At 40.5% G+C, this 15,934-nt stretch overlaps 1 protein-coding gene across 7 annotated transcripts in view; it reads left to right on the plus strand.

The window, feature by feature from the left end:
• The window catches only part of CDON (cell adhesion associated, oncogene regulated), a 101,904-nt gene that overhangs the window by 80,730 nt on the left and 5,240 nt on the right, over positions 1-15,934 (plus strand). For 3 of the 7 annotated variants that reach the window (XM_039254863.1, XM_039254861.1, XM_039254862.1), the window contains exon 18: positions 13-92. In XM_039254863.1, the coding sequence (XP_039110794.1) occupies positions 13-92 (80 nt within the window). Of the gene's footprint in view, positions 1-12; positions 93-10,317; positions 10,509-10,599; positions 10,900-14,052; positions 14,085-14,171; positions 15,169-15,934 lie in introns of those variants that run through there. The other 4 variants (XR_005532221.1, XR_005532220.1, XR_005532222.1 and 1 more) reach the window with 4 other exon arrangements.

Raw genomic sequence — 15,934 nt, forward strand, 5'->3', positions numbered from 1 at the left:
CTTCCTGACAAGGGTGGAGGGATGTACACAGCAGTACCTCAGACGGACCCACTAGAGCGCGTTAGCTGTCGAAATTGTCGGAACAACAATAGGTATGTGGCTCTGAATTCGCACAGGTTGTTGGGAATAGGGTATAGGGCTCTTATTTTTCTATCCTTCAGCAAAGGAAGATCTTGAAATGTTATGTAAGATATAAACCTCAGAATATGGAGACTGAAGTTAAGGCCGTTACTGATTTTTTGTTCCTGCTTTACAGTTTTTACTTTTCTGGGCTTTGGTTTCTTTTGCTATATGGACAATATTAAAGACGTCGTTTCTCACTGAGATGTTATTTTAAAAGGTTTGATGTTTTTGAAATCTTTAAATTAGAGGCATTGTCTGCCTATAGACTTTGTCTTTTTTGTCTCTTTTTTTCTGTCTGTGTTATGAATGAGAGCATGTTTGCACGTTAGATGAAAATCCCTATTACTACTATTACACTATCCCTATTAATGTGTTTTCATAGTAATATTACTGAAATTTTCCTACCAGATTATTCAGTGCTTTTTAAAATTATTACTCTTAAAACCTCAAGATAATTAAGTAGTAACATCTCACTTTCTTCTAATTTGGGGGGATTTAAAACTCTTAGAAGTCACATATACTCACAGTATTTCAAACAAGATAGAAACATGTAGGGTAGCATGCTCATTTAAATTGTGGCACTATTCAGGAAGCTTTCAGGCTACCTCTGTATATAGTAACTCCAAAGAATTATCAGGTTTTTCATTGTATTAAATTTCCATCTGTCAAAAACCTTACTTCTTTTTTTCTTCCTAACAATGGTATCAGATCACATGGTCTCAGAAGCCCTCCCCAGGTCGAAAATTCTACAGTGTAAAAATGGTGTTCTAGTTAGTACATAAAGTAACTGGAGAATGGACTGGATTTTGGATATTTCATTATTGAAATGGGATGGGACCTGTATTTTTAAAATCAATGACAAGGTTAAGAGTCATGTCTGTTACCAAAACCAGGGTTTGGAAGGAGCCGGGCAGCTACAGAGCTAACTACATTTTTCAGCATGTGTTATGAGTTGCAGAGCAAAAGCAATTAAAGCTTCCTGGAGATTTTTCTGTATCGTTTACTTAGCCCATCTTAGCGTGTCTGTGTGAGCAAGAGCCATCTGCCTATTTTGTGTACTAAGATTGCTTGTTACATTGTTTTAAATGTTTTATTTATTTCTGAGAGAGAGAGAGAGAGACAGTGTGAGCAGGGGAGGGTCAGAGAGAGAGGGAGACACAGAATCTGAAACAGGCCCCAGGCTCTGAGCTGGCTGTCAGCACAGAGCCGGCGAGGGGCTCAGACGCACAAACCGTGAGATCATGACCTGAGCCGAAGTCGGACGCTTAACCGACTGAGCCACCCAGGCGCCCCGCTTGTTACATTTTTTTAATGTTTATTTTTGAGAGACAGAGTGGGAGCAAGCGCACGTGCGTGCTCACACAGCGCATGCGCGAGTGGGGGAGGGGCAGAGAGTGAGGGAGAAAGAGAATCCCAAGACCGTGCAGAGCCCACTGGAGGGCTCCAACTCCTCAACTGTGGGATAATGATACTAGCCTAAATCCAGAGTCGGATGCTTAACCGACTGAGCCACCCAGGCGCCCCTGTTTGTTACACTTTTTAATTCTATCTGACCCTGGCTAAATTTTAAGATGTTTGTAACATTGAAGCCCTATTTTTGTTCTGAGCTGATTGTAGGCTTTATCGCAGTTTGTTAGGAACATGCTAAAGATGCTTCATACACCTGGTAAGTAATCTAGTAGATTTAATGAAAACGAATGGTATTGCCTAAAAACATAATGTATTTTCCTTTGTGTTTCTCATCAGCAGATATCAGTTCAACTGTAGGCATCAGAGTGATGTGAGAGAACCTCTGGTCTAAGAATAAGTAGACACAGGCTTTGGCACTGTCCCAATCTATGATCTTGGGAAAGTTATATAATCTCTCTGTGGCCATTTCCTTATCTGAAAAATGAAAAATTGTCCTAGGAAATGTAAAATCACCCCCAACACACACTGATTATAGATATTGGTGGTTTGCTGCTAAGGTCTTTATGATGAAATTCTCATCCTGGTACCAAAATGCATCCCATTTCCTTGAAATAATTTATGTGACCAGTATCTACCATCTTGCATTCATAGCCATTTGTGTGTGTGTGTGTGTGTGTGTGTGTGTGTGTGTGTGTGAGTGTATGTGTGTGTGAGTGTATGTGTATAGTATTTGGGGTTTTTGTGATATGTTTTTTTTTTTCCTTTAAGACAGTGGACAGTTATATGTCTATTAATTTTTCAAGTTGATGACTTCTGGAATTTCATGTGTGAGGTTTTTTTCTCTTATCTGGGAATGTGGGTGAATTCACTTTGGCCCGAGAAAACCAACTTCTATTCCACCCCAGCTTAAATTTACTCTTTCCTACATGAGAGTCTACCTGTTTAGAGCAAATCTTGACTTGCCTGCATTGCCTTCACGGTTAGCCAAATGTCCCACCTGGCTCTCAGGAGCCATTATTTGATTTTGATACTTAATGATTGGCCAGATAAATATCAATAAGTACCTACCTTCAACTCTGGAAAATTAGAATCATTAAATGTAATGAAAAGAGATCTTTTCTCAAGATCCCCCAAGATGGCAAAATTTGTAATGAGCTTCAGATGCTGAGAGGTAAATGATATATGATTTACTCCCCAGATAGACACACTTTTAGTTAATTTACACTTTTAGAATACTGGCATTACTAAGAATGCATTTGCACTTCCTAATGCCAGTTGAACTAATGTGTGTGCAAAACGAGGCAAAGTTTCAGTTAAGTTATATGAGTGTTTACCTGAGGGTGAATACAGGCCTGCCTCATTTTAGTGTGCTTTACTTCATTGCACTCTGCAGCTACTGTGTTTTGTCACAAATTGAAGATTTGTGGGAACCCTACATCGGGCATGTCTGTCAGCGCCCATTTTCCAAAGTGAGCATTTTGCTCACTTTGCGGCTCTGTCACGTTTTGGTAATTCTCACGGCATTTCATACTTTTTCACTATTACGTTTGTTATAGTGATCTGTTCAGGGATTATGACTCACTGAAAGCTCAGATGATGGTTAGAATTGTTTAACAGTAAAGTATTTTTTAGTTAAGGTATGTATATAATGCTGTTGCACACTTTCTAGTACAGTGTTAACGTAACTTTTATATGTACTTAGAAATGAACAGATTCATTCGACTTCTTCTATTAAGACATTTGCTTTATTGCTGCGGTCCGGAGCCAAACCTTATCATCTCAAAGGTATGCCGTTGTGCTGTTCACTGGTTATCACGCTTTGGCATACGTTAGAGTCACTTGGAGCACTTGTGAAAACACAAATTATGAGGCTCTACCCTTCGAGTTTCTGATTCATTAGGCATCAGGGTGGGGGCCTGAGAATGTGCACGTCTCATGGATCCCCCCTGAGACTGATGCTACTGGTCCTGGGACCCTGCTTTAAGAACCACTGGATAACTTGGCTGCTGAAGTACAAGGAGAGAGAGGGTAGCGGGATATAAAATGGAAAACTGGATTGAGTTTAGATCTTGAATGACTCAGAATGTCACGGTTTAGTAGTTTATTTAATAAACATTTATTGAGTGCCTACCATGTACCGGGTACTGGTCCACGTCCTGCCACTGGAGAGCTCAGTCTGATCACAGTGATTCACAACAGAGCTCGAAATATAGTGAGTGGAGTCTGAAGAAGCACATTGAATCTTGTTGTTCTACATTTAAGGACTAGAAAAAGTCCCTATTGTTTCAGTAGTAACGGTACAGGAGGGATAGAAGATTTTTATGTTAATCAAAAGTAGGGGATATTGGGCACCTGGGTGGCTCAGTCAGTTAAGCATCCGACTTCGGCTGAAGTCATGATCTCACAGTTTGGGAGTTCAAGTCCCACATCGGGTGAGCTCGGGCCCCACACTCTCTTGCTCGCTCTCTCACTCTCTCTCTCTTTCTGCCTCTCATGGGATTCTCTGTCTCCCTCATTCTCTCTGCCCCTCACTCACCTGAGTGTGTGTGTGTGTGTGTGTGTCTCTCTCTCTCTTTCTCTCTCTCAATAATTAATTAACTAACTAATTAATTAAAACACACACAGAAGTAGGGGATATTGGTTAACTGTTGAAAAGCAATGGGCTAGTCACATCATAATTCTCTGGAAGGTTTTTGAGAAGGAGAGCAGTATATTGACAAGATGCGTTTAGGCCTCATTAGTGAGGGCAGCACACAGGTGGGATTGCAGGGAGGAGACCAGTTTGTTTCCTTAACGAAGACCTGGCTTTCATGTAAGGAGTGGAGGTAGGAAGGTTCTAGAGAGGGAATCTTTGGGACTTGGCCGCTGACTGATAGGGATCTAGAAAAAAAGGAAAATTTACAATGAAAAGGGTTTCCAGAATTGATGGTAATTGTGGTAATTGCCACATTGATAGTCATAAAAGTAAGGAACTTAAATAAAATGACATTGAGAAAAAGTGATGGATTTGACTTGGGGCCTTTTGAGTTTCCTGTGCCAGTTGGATATCTAAGCCAAGAGGACAGATGAAAATGCTGGCCTTGGGTTCAGGGGGTAGATTGGGGACTGTGCTACAGATTTAAGAGTCATTTGCATCAAAGTGATAGAACTTAGGAGCGCCTGGTTGGCTCAGTTGGTTAAGCTTCCAACTTTGGCTTTCATGATATCACAGTTTGTGAGTTCCAGCCCCAATCAGGCTCTGTGCTGACAGCTCAGAGCCTGGAGCCTGCTTCAGATGCTGTGTCCCCCTCTCTCTCTGCCGTCCCCCATTCATTCTCTCTCTCTCTCTCATAAATAAACTTTAAATTTTTTTTAAGAAAAAGTGATAGAACTTAAATATGGATGGGATCACCAAGGGAAACAGAAGCTTTGGCTAATTGATTATTTTTACATTTTTAATTATTTAAGGTATTGTTTTTGCCTTATATCCTAAACATTTAAAGTGATTAGACATCCTTTTTATAAGACTTTCTTCTGTATTTCATTATTTTTGCTTATGGCCTTGGCATAGCTTCAAGGAGCTGAAGAAAGGGATTGATAAAATAAGGAGAGTGAAAGGAAAACACAGTTATTCATTCATTTAGCAATCATTTGTTGCAGGTCTGTAGTGGGCCAAACACCAAGCTAGATCCTGGGCAGTATGTTGTGAACACACCAGGCATCGTCCCTGCCTACACTGAGCTTATAGTTTGATGGGAAGACATACCTTTTCCCAAAATGATATAAAAGAAGCTTAAAAATCGCCATGTACTCAAAACTGCGTGCTTTAAAGGAAAAGTAAAGAATGTCTTAGAAAGGACTCATCTCCCCAAACAAGTGACGTTTTGCCTTAAAGCTCTGAAGAATTTATAAAACTAGGTAAACGAGAAGGGGATGAGTTTAAAACTTTCCAGGCAAACGAAAGGTACCATTTATGCAGAGCCATAGAGCAGAATGCCTTACAGGGCTTCTGGAAGATTAATGCAGCAGGAACCTCACAAGCAAAGGGTCAGAGGTAAAAGGTGAGTAAAAGCAGGTCATACAGAGCCATGGCAACTCAATGAAAGATTTTAAGTAGGACAGCATTGTACTACAGCATTCTGGATGGAGTTTTAGAGAGTAGATTGGATGGAGCAAGAGAAGATACAAGGGACCAGTTAGATGGCAATTGCAGTAGCCCAGACAAGAAACAGTGCACTTGGACGGTTGCAGTAGATATGGAGAGAAGTAGATGAGTTCAGAGATTTAGGAGGAATCAATTTAAAAAAAATAGTCCCCTGGGACGCCTGGGTGGCTCAGTCAGTTGAGCGTCCCAACTGTGGCTCAAGTCATGATCTTGAGATTCATAGGTTGGAGACCTGCGTTGGGCTCTGTGCTGACAGCTTGGAGCCTAAAGCCTGCTTCTAACTGTGGCTCCCTCTCTTCCCCTCCGCTGCTGTACTCTGTCTGTGTCTCTCTCTCTCAAAAATAAACATTAAAAAAATTAAAATAGACACCAGTGATCAGTTGAGGGAGGAGGCAGGCAGGGGTGTATGTATCTAGGTAAGTGGGTCAACCTACTAAGTAGGAATCAGATTGCAGGAGATGAGAAGAAACTATTTACCCCTTAACACACCCTTGGGAGCCATCCTTTTCGACCCCTCTTCGAACTCATCTTTACCCTGTGTGGCTCTCATATTCCACAGATGCCTAATGAAAGAAGTCTTGTATAGGACCTGTCCCCTAGGGAATCTTTCTGTGCAGTGTCCTGCCGTGTCTTCTTGGGTGTAAACTTAAACGTATTTTGTAGAGTGAGCTCTTACAAAGCAAGGCAGTGCCAGCCTTAGACCCCTTTTACCATCCCTCTGTTTTGGTAATGACTAGAGAGAAAACATTGTCTTTATTGTCTAAATTGGAGGACTGATGCGAACATTGGAGAACAGGTAAGAGGGGAATGTGCATTCCAGCAGTCTGTAGAGTTTTATTGGATTCTAGTGCTTTTGTGGCATGTTGTGAATGACTGTCTGCTTCATGGAGTTCAGCTAATTTGAACCCTTTTCAGGTTTTAAGAGTTATCTGTAATAGCTCACGACAGCTAGAAAGAAGCATATTTAATGCAACTTTGTGGGAACCCAGCCCCCTGCGCTTAAAGACTTAATCGAGAAATTCTTGTGCATTTCAAGACTGTAACATTTTAATCAAATAAATCAAAAGCTTTCCGTCTTTCCCCTTTTCTTCTCCTCTCCTCAATTTAAAAGCAGTGGAGCAGGTCTGGATATGTAATCAAATGGGGTTTGTCAGTTGCTTGGCTAGTTTAATGGGAGAGGATTGACATTAAATCCTGCCTGTTTACCATCAGTCTCAATAATGTGTTAAAGAGTAGAGAGGACACTGATGGAATTCACAGATGAATGGACCGAGAGGTCCCATAAGGAAGGAACAAGAAATTAAGGGTCCTAGAGAGATTGGAAGTGGGCAGGAAGTAGCCAAGTAAAATCAGCTTGGAAAAATGCATATAATCCTCCTGGGGAAAAAAGCGCAAGGCATACATGGCTGATGGTCAAAAGGAGAAGTCACATGACTAAGCCTAGTGCCTTAGGAAGCACAGATCCTACGCATGATCTCCAAGGCCTTGCATGAGGACAGCCTTGAAAGCCTGTGTTGCTGAGCTTGGGGACCCTACCAACTTGGAACCTTTCACTGATGTCAGAGAGACGCAGATAAAAGTAATGTGTCGAGATGAGTATGCATACATTTCATTATAGTGCTGGCTCTTTCTGGCCTACGATTTGAGCTACCTAGTTGGTTTGTTAAGTATGAAAATGACTACTGAGTGTGTCTAAATTCTTTCCTCCAGCAAGTGAATTGGTTATCACTCAGTCGGTCTCCCATTGCTGATCACGTAGCTACTTCCGAACTAGCCATAAAAACCAAAGGCAGAAAACACATAAAACCTAAGGTTTGGTTTCTCTTCCATCTGTGGTAATCTGCCCAATTTTCTAAGAAAAAAAATTCAAAGCGTTGTGTCTGATTTTTAAGATTGATCAGTACCGTCCTTTTAGGGAAGTTCTGTATTTCCTACTTAAAATATGGAGACCAGTGGCCTGTTGTCAGGGAGTCATGTGGTTAGGATAGTGTTCTGGGTCTTTTTTGGTAAGATAACACGCATGTGAGCTTGCTGTGTTCAGCGACGTACTCAAGTCATTTATGTGACGGTCACCAGTAAACATTCCCAAAGGGCAACTCCCACTCTGAGACTGGGGTCATTGCATCCAACAAAGAATGTACAATGAGAGTGGACAGCCACGGCCCTGGAGGAAGGTCAGCAGGGTTCTGTGGCCTAGTGCCTCCAGAAGTAAGGGCTGGGTCAGCAAAATGACAGAGACACGGAGGCAAGAGGAAACAGAAGTAAGCTGAGCATTTATTTTAAGTTCATTTATTTATTTTGAGAGAGAGGGAGCCTGTGTGCACACATGAGCAGGGGAGAGGCAGAAAGAGGGGGAAAGAGAGAATCCCAAGCAGGCTCCATGCTTCTCCTATGGAGTCCGACTCAGGCCTTGAATTCATGAGCTCATGACCTGAGCCGAAGTCAAGAGTCAGATGCTTAACCCGACTGAGCCACCCAGGCGCCCAGCAAGCCGAGGACTAAAACAAACCACCATCAAGGTGTGACTATTACAGAAGTCTCACGAACATTCTCATGAAAATAAGTATCGCACATCCAAGAGACCCATAGACAGTCTGGGCCCTTTAGGGATCATCAAAAGAGAAAACTTAATGCAAAATTTATACAATTACTGATCTGACCCATTCTGTACAAAATCACACCTAACAAATATTTAACTATGTAAACAGAAATGGAACACTTCTCTAGAGAAAATTTTAGAGCTCCTATATGGTTTTACTGGAATGTCGCAAATATATTTAGTTAAATATCAAAGCAACGTACTCCTCCAAGCACAGTCCTGTGCCACTGTTCCAATCTCGTATTTCCTAGTGTGTGCTATTCAGATTGTTGGTTAAAGAATATTTTCTTACTTTCATGACACTGTAATAGTCATTTTTCTATCTTACAGATTTGTCAGGTCTTTCCTGTTAACTGAAAGATACCTTAGTAAACTAACAGGTCCCAGACCACCTGAATTAGTTTTAGCATACATTTTTGTACATGGCAAGATGCCCAGAGTTCTATTTGCCCACTGTTTTTAAACTTAAGATTAAGAAAAGTAGTTTCATTGAGCCAGAGACAGCTCAGTGAAAACTTTCACTCTACCTGAAGCCAATAATAACTGCAAATGAAGGATTATTTGAGAAGCCTACGGTAGTGAAATTGCAAACTCTTTGTGCCTGTATAAGCTGTAAACTGTGCGTCGTAAGAGCATCTTGATGAATGTCCTATATATGTGGACATACTCATTTGACCTCTCTTTCACTGCCTATAGATTTGGGTCTTTGAAGTTTACATGGATACAGATAATATTTATGTGATTACCTGATTGCTTTAGAGATTTTAATTCGAGTGTTAATCAACAAAAATGTTTTCACATGCTATCTTCTTAATTCTATTCAGAACAAGTATTATATTCCTTTTTTAATTTATTCACTTATTTTTCATTTATTTTTATTTTCTGAGAAAGATGGGATGCAGGTGAGCAAGGGGCAGGGAGAAAGAGGGAGGGAGAGGGGGGACAGAGAGTGAGAAAAGCAAGGATCACCTGGAGCGGGGCTCGTGCTCACCCAGGGTGGGACTCAAACCCACGAGCTATGAGGTCATGACGTGAGCGGAAGTCAGATGCTTAATGAGTCAGCCACCCAGGTGCCCCTGTTATATTCTTTTTTTTAATATACTTTGTCATCATCTGTGTTTGTATCTTAGCACATAACCCCCAAGTTAAAGCCATTTTTATGCTGACACAAGTAGATACCTGGAATAGAAAAATGATTTACATGTAGTTATCCAAATAGTAAATTCCTGGAGCACTTGGGTGGCTCATTTGGTTGAGCTTCCAACTTCGGCTCAGGTCACGATCTCACGATTTGTGGGTTCATGCCCCGCATCAGGCTCTCTGCTGTCAGCACGGAGCCTGGAGCCTGCTTTGGATCCTCTGCCCCCTTCTCTCTCCACCCCTCCCCAACTCGCTCTGTCTCAAAATAAACATTAAAAAAAAAAAAAACTAAGTCCTGATGACTAGGAGTTCGGATTTGTTGTACTAGGAAATTTTATCAGTTTGGTTTAGCTTGTTGAAAAGTGATAACACAAAGTATGATCAACGTCAACACCGTTCTATTGGGAGTCACAGTTCTGAACAAAGTAAACTGCTGTCATCTTCTGTTTCACTTACCTGAAAAATAGATACCGAAGAGTAGGGAACAGTAATATTGTATTTTTTTTTTTTTTTTTGCTAAATATGTGTCATAGCTTTTAAAACATGGATATTTCATCTGTGTGTTTACTCTGGCACAGAAAACCAGGTTATCATCTGGCCGTGAATTAGATGGCCATGGCCCCTCTGTCTTGGCCATCTCCTTAGTCCTGCCCCACCCACGTCGTTCACCTCCACTGCCTCCCAGAAGTGCCTCCCACTCACATCGCCCTTGCACTTCATTTACAAAGTTCATCCTTTGGGGCACCTGGGTGACTCAGTTGGTAGAGCATCTGACTCTTGATCTCAGCTCAGGTCTTGATCTGGGGGTCATGAGTTTAAGCTTCACATGGGGTTCATGGAGCCAAATAAATAAGCAAGCAAGCAAACAAATAAATATGTCATCCTTTGCTTTGAATTGAAGAAGTGAGCAGACAAAAAGAAACTAAAAGGAAAGCAACAGAAGAATTTAAGCCTCTTACTATCTGGTAAGTCTTCATTATTTTATGTTCACATTATTTTATGTTCACATTAATTCCTCTTAGATCTACCTCAACGAATTATTAATTCATACTATTTTGTTTTTAGGGAACTGCCCTGGTTTTTCTAATTCTGGCAAGTATTTTTTTTTTTCCTACAGTTTAACTTTGCTTCTTTTAAATGAAAACTTTTCTTTCTGACCTGATGATACTTTGTGGTCTTTTAGGTTTCTAGGACCTCTGTGTTACTCCCAGATTCTTGCAGAGAAATGGGGCATCAAGCCGGAAGCTTATTCGTTTGTTGTAGAACATCACCATCAGGGATTGTTGTTCAAGGTCTGCCTGTGTGTGCATCTCACTGTTTTAAGAGGCTACTCTAACATTGAGGACAGTTATCGCCTGTCCTCAAGGAGATCGAAGTTTAAGTCAGACAACTTTGGAACCAGCAGATGAGAGAAAACCCAGACAAGAGCTAGTATGAAATAAGAACAGCGACAGCTACTACTGTCCTACAAAAATATTAAGGGGTAAGTATCACCATTCATTCTCGCTGAAATGGACATGTCATCTTAGTGTTGACCGTGGTCTGTTTCAAGATGTTTTCCAGTTGGTTTAATCGTTGCTCCCAACCCCCGACAATGAATTTCTTTAAGAAAAAGGATATACAAAATGTCTGATGTTTTAATGTTATGTATTAGTTCAACATTTTTGATGTCCTAACATGTGCCATGAACTATGTGCTCAGTGATAGACATGACTTTAATCGGAATCCGGTATACATCAGTGCTTTTACCACTTCTTAGACAATAAAATAGCCCATTTTCATTCCATTTCCTTCTTCAGGGTTTTGTGGTATTTTTGTCAGGTTTTCATTCTATAGTTATTTAAAATCATCTAAGACATTACAGCTACTGTTTTTTGAAGTCAGTTATTCAGAATTCCTGACACTACACTTTCTTGTTACTGCTCATTCTTTCAGTATTTCCTTTCTTCTCCGTGCTGATAATCATTTCCTTCAACTTGGAAAAACTCCCTTTGCCATCTCTTATAAGACAGGACTGAGGGTGACAAATTCTCCCAGTGTTTTGGTCTGAAAATGTCTTCAGTTCATCTTTTCTGACAGATCCTTCTTACTCTTTATTGAACTCTAGGCTGGCAGTTACTTTATTTTCGTACTTGAACGATGTTGCATTCTGGGCTTCTGTCATTTCTGGAGAATTGTCTGTGCGGCTGCCACTGTTCCCTTCCAAAGTAACAATGTCTGTTTCTTCTGGCTACTTTTATGATTTTCATGTTGTATTTTGCCTTCAACAGTTTAATTATTCCCATTAAACTTTGTGATTCATTATTCACATTCAGAAGTGTGATTGTCCTTGTATGTCTTCTGCTTGGGGTTCCTAGGACTTCTTGAATCTGCGGCTTGAGCTTTCATCAGTTTTAGAACTCAACCCTGTGTTTCCAAATATGGCTTCTGTCATGTTCTTTTCATGATGCCTCATGTGTCTTTAAAATTTCTCTCTGTTATTTCCCCTCCTTTTGTCTCTGCGCTTCAGCCTGAATAGTATGCAGTGCCTGCTTCGTGTGCAGGAGATCCCTGTCCATCTGTGCCCAGTTAACCCTTAACCTCATGTCTTCAGTTCTCGATTTCAGTTACCCTACTTTTAGTGTAGAAATGCCAAACAATAATTATCACTAGAGTCTAGGTGTCTATTAAAACACTTCATCTCGTCGTCTGTTTTCTTAAATACATGCATCCAAGTCTTTTAAAGTCTTTGTCTCCTAATTCAGTGTCTGCATCACTTATGTTTCTCTTGTTTCTTTCTCTTGATATGTCCGGTAATTTTTATTGAATTCTGGGCACTGCATGTGAAAACTCATGGAGGCTCTGGGAGAAGTTTTCTTCTTCCAGGAGGAATTGCTTTTGGCAGGCGGTTTGGCAAGGGGCAGATCACTTTAACCCGATCAGGGACTGAGCTGATTTACTGCTGAGTTTCAGCGTCTGTAAAAGCGTTGTCTGTTTCTGCCTCACTATTATTTTTACAGCGTAAGCCTTCAAGGGTCCTAATTAAAAGTCTTTTCTCTTTGGGAGGCTCTGAACTCCAGTGCCTTGTTTTCTCAGCCCCTGAAAGTGCCAGGAGCCCTACTTGGCCTCTTAGCTTTGTAGCCAGCACTTTCTGCTCAATGCCTCAACCTTTTCTTTTAGCACTGAATTGGGCAAGTACCTCCAGAGGAAAAGTGGTGCCAAAACTCAGGTTCACACTTACCTTCTCTCTGGAATCTCAGCCTCCCAGGTGCTTGCTTTGATAGTAGCCCTCTGATGACCTCAACAGATTTAAAACAAAAATTTCTTGGGGTGCCTGGGTGGCTCAGTCGGTTAAGCATCTGACTTCAGCTCAGGTCATGATCTCACGGTCCATGGGTTTTAGCCCCATGTCAGGCTCTGTGCTGACAGCTCAGATCCTGGAACCTGCTTCAGATTCAGATTTACCTTAACTTCTCCCTCTCTCTCTCTCTTTCTTTCTCTCAAAAGTAAACAAACATTAAAGAAAATTTAAAATAAAAATTTCCCCATCCTTTGTAGTTGTCCTTGGTAGGAGAACTATTCTGATAGAAACTAATCAGTCATAGCCAGAAACCAGCGATTTAATTTTTTTAAAGTTGTTTCCAACAAATCCTGATAGCCATGTAGATTCTCCTGACCAGAGGTACTTCCAGTTTGGGGAAATCAGAATCCTTCTTATTTTCTAACTCTGTAATTGCGGCCTAATGAAGTCTCCTTGATTATACAACTGTTGAGTCTGAACCAGTAGGAAAGAACAGACACTGGTCTCTGGCTGGTCACGTGGGAAGTGCCCTCTTCTCATCAACCACACATCTATTACGCATCTCATAGACAGTGGCTCTTATATCTTCTTGTGTAACACTTACTGCATCACACTGGAGCCATTTGTTTACTTGTCCATCTCTGCTTGACTGGAAGCTGGAAATCTGCTGTATTTACCTTTATATTTTCAGTCTCTTACCACCGTGTCTGACATTTAGAAGGTGTTCAGCAAATGCTTTTAGAATAAAGGGTTCTTCTAGGTACGGTTATTTATATAAATGGAGAATACCCATTAATTTTCATTAGTATAATTATTTGAATTCAGAAAGGTTATTTTTGTTCGTGTTTTGGTTTTGCCTCTGACCATGGCCCACATTTTGGGTGAATACCCTACTTACAGTCTGTATTCAACGTTGCATTCAGTTCCATGAATTGAATACATTTAGGGGCCTTCTCAGGTTCCCTGGGTAAGGGGACAGAGGAAGAGACCTGACAAAATCCAAGAATGAAAGAGACTGAGCACACGGACATTATTAAATGGCTGTCAGGAGATTAGTGCTCACTTTTGCCAGCATCCCAGAAAAGTTTTTAAAATTCAGAGTTGAGTATAATGTAGAATGGGACAAATAAGGAATGCGGTACTCCTCTGGAGTCATGATCTGCCTCCAGCACACTTCTTACTAGTGCCTCTTTCATTGTTTTTGGCTTAAGACATGCGTGGGAACATTTAGGTTTTATTTGAATCAGGTATATATTTCTTGCTATACATTATTAAAGTTTAGAGTCCTATTAGATAATCCTGTACTCAGACTGTTATGTACAAATTAATATCTCACATACTTTGCTTTTGTTTCAGGTGACTAGTATCTAAATTCCACTAAATGAATAGTAAGTATATTTCTCTATTTGGAATTAATGTTGGACTTACTTAAAATAAGGATCTGGTTTACTGACGGATATCTTACTCTCTTCCAGGTTCAGATCTTCCTGCCTAGCATTTACTATTTCTAGTAACTTGAACCAACAGAGATGCTAGTAGCAGTTGCATGGGCTTCCTTTTACTGATTCTCACATGCCCTAGAAATGCTCCATTCTGTGTAAAAAAGTGGGGGTCCAAAGGATTCTTATTTTTATTCCCCAACATTGCCCAGCTCCATCATACTACTGGTCAGTTCTATGTGTTTCCTACTTAACATGCCTAAATCAAAGCCAAAATGAAATGTCTTCCTAAGGCTTTTTTACAATTCAAGAAATAAAAAATATATTTCTGTAATTCCAGCTTCTGTTTATGATGGAATAGCTCGAATCATCCTAGGTAATAGTGATGAAATCTGGGCAATTTGAAATTACTGGGGAATAGCCACAAGTGGGCAGAAACTGAATAAATCTAACCTTGAAAGACAATGGCTGACATTTATTTGTGGATTTTTGCTGGAGGGCATTCTCCAGTCTTGGGTTAGGGACCCAAACAGAAGGTGTCAGAGGTTGGAGTTTATGATGAACAGAAAACCAGAAAAAAAAAAAAAAAAGTTACATGTGAAGAAATAGGAAAATGTGATACTTAAAGAAAAAAATCCACAGAAACAGACCCTGAAGTGACACAGATGTCACAATTAGTAGACAATGACTTTTGAGGCAGCTGTTATAAATATGTTAAAGCACCTAAGAGAAGATAAACACACAATGAATTCACAGCAGAGAAATTGACACTATAAAAAAAGACCACAAGGAAGTTCCAAAGCTGAAAAACATAATTAACGGAATGGAAAATGTACTGAATGGGCTTCACAGCAGACTGGAAACGACAGAAGAAAGAATCGTGAACTAGAAGATCAATAGAAATTATCTAATCTGAAGAACAGAAAGAAAAAAAGAAAACATATGTCTTAGGTGAGGGCAGGAAATGAAAGTAGGTCAGGATCGAAGTGAATGTTCCGCGCTAATAAGTTCTAGCAATCAATTCTTCATCAAAGAAAAAAATTTAAAAATACACAAAACCTGGATTTCAAGCATCTAATTCTTGGTAGTGTCTTTTTTTTTTCTCTAAGGGTGAGAGGGAACATATTACCTGACTTCAGAGCAGTGTGTTTTTGTTGGCTTTCATAAGATAAGTCTTCTCATGTGGCCATAGGTTTCTTAGTTTTCTCTTCTCTTCTTCCTCTTTCTCTCCTTCATTCCTTCCAGTGGCTAATGGCCTTTCTCTTCTGTGTGCTGTATCAGGAACCAGTTAATTATGAAATGGAAGACAACTTCTGACAGAGGACCGAGGCTAAGGAAACCTGTGAGATAGGTCATCATCTCTGGCTTTACTCATAAACGGTGCATTCTCCTGCTGTATTCCACCTTAGTTGTAATTTCTGAGGTCTTGATCTTTCAAATCAGAGTGAAACGTTTCAGTTTTTTTTTTTTAATGTTTTTATTTATTTGTGAGAGAGAGAGCGAGACAGCGTGAGCAGGGGAGGGTCAGAAAGAGGGAGATACAGAATCTGAAGCAGGCTCCAGGCTCTGAGCTAGCTGTCAGCACAGAGCCTGACACGGGGCTCGAACCCTTGAACTGTGAGATCATGACCTGAGCCGAAGTCGGACACTTAACCGACTGAGCCACCCAGGCGCCCCATCATTTCATTATTTTTAAGCACTGGTCTTTCTTAATAAGAGTCTGTGAATACAAAACACCAAATGGTATTTCAGAGTAAGTATTTTAACAGCTGATCCCTGAAGACACAATTTTGTTTCTT

Source organism: Hyaena hyaena, unplaced genomic scaffold, assembly GCF_003009895.1.
Source record: "Hyaena hyaena isolate Hyena2069 unplaced genomic scaffold, ASM300989v1 scaffold_500, whole genome shotgun sequence".
Lineage (NCBI taxonomy): Eukaryota > Metazoa > Chordata > Mammalia > Carnivora > Hyaenidae > Hyaena > Hyaena hyaena.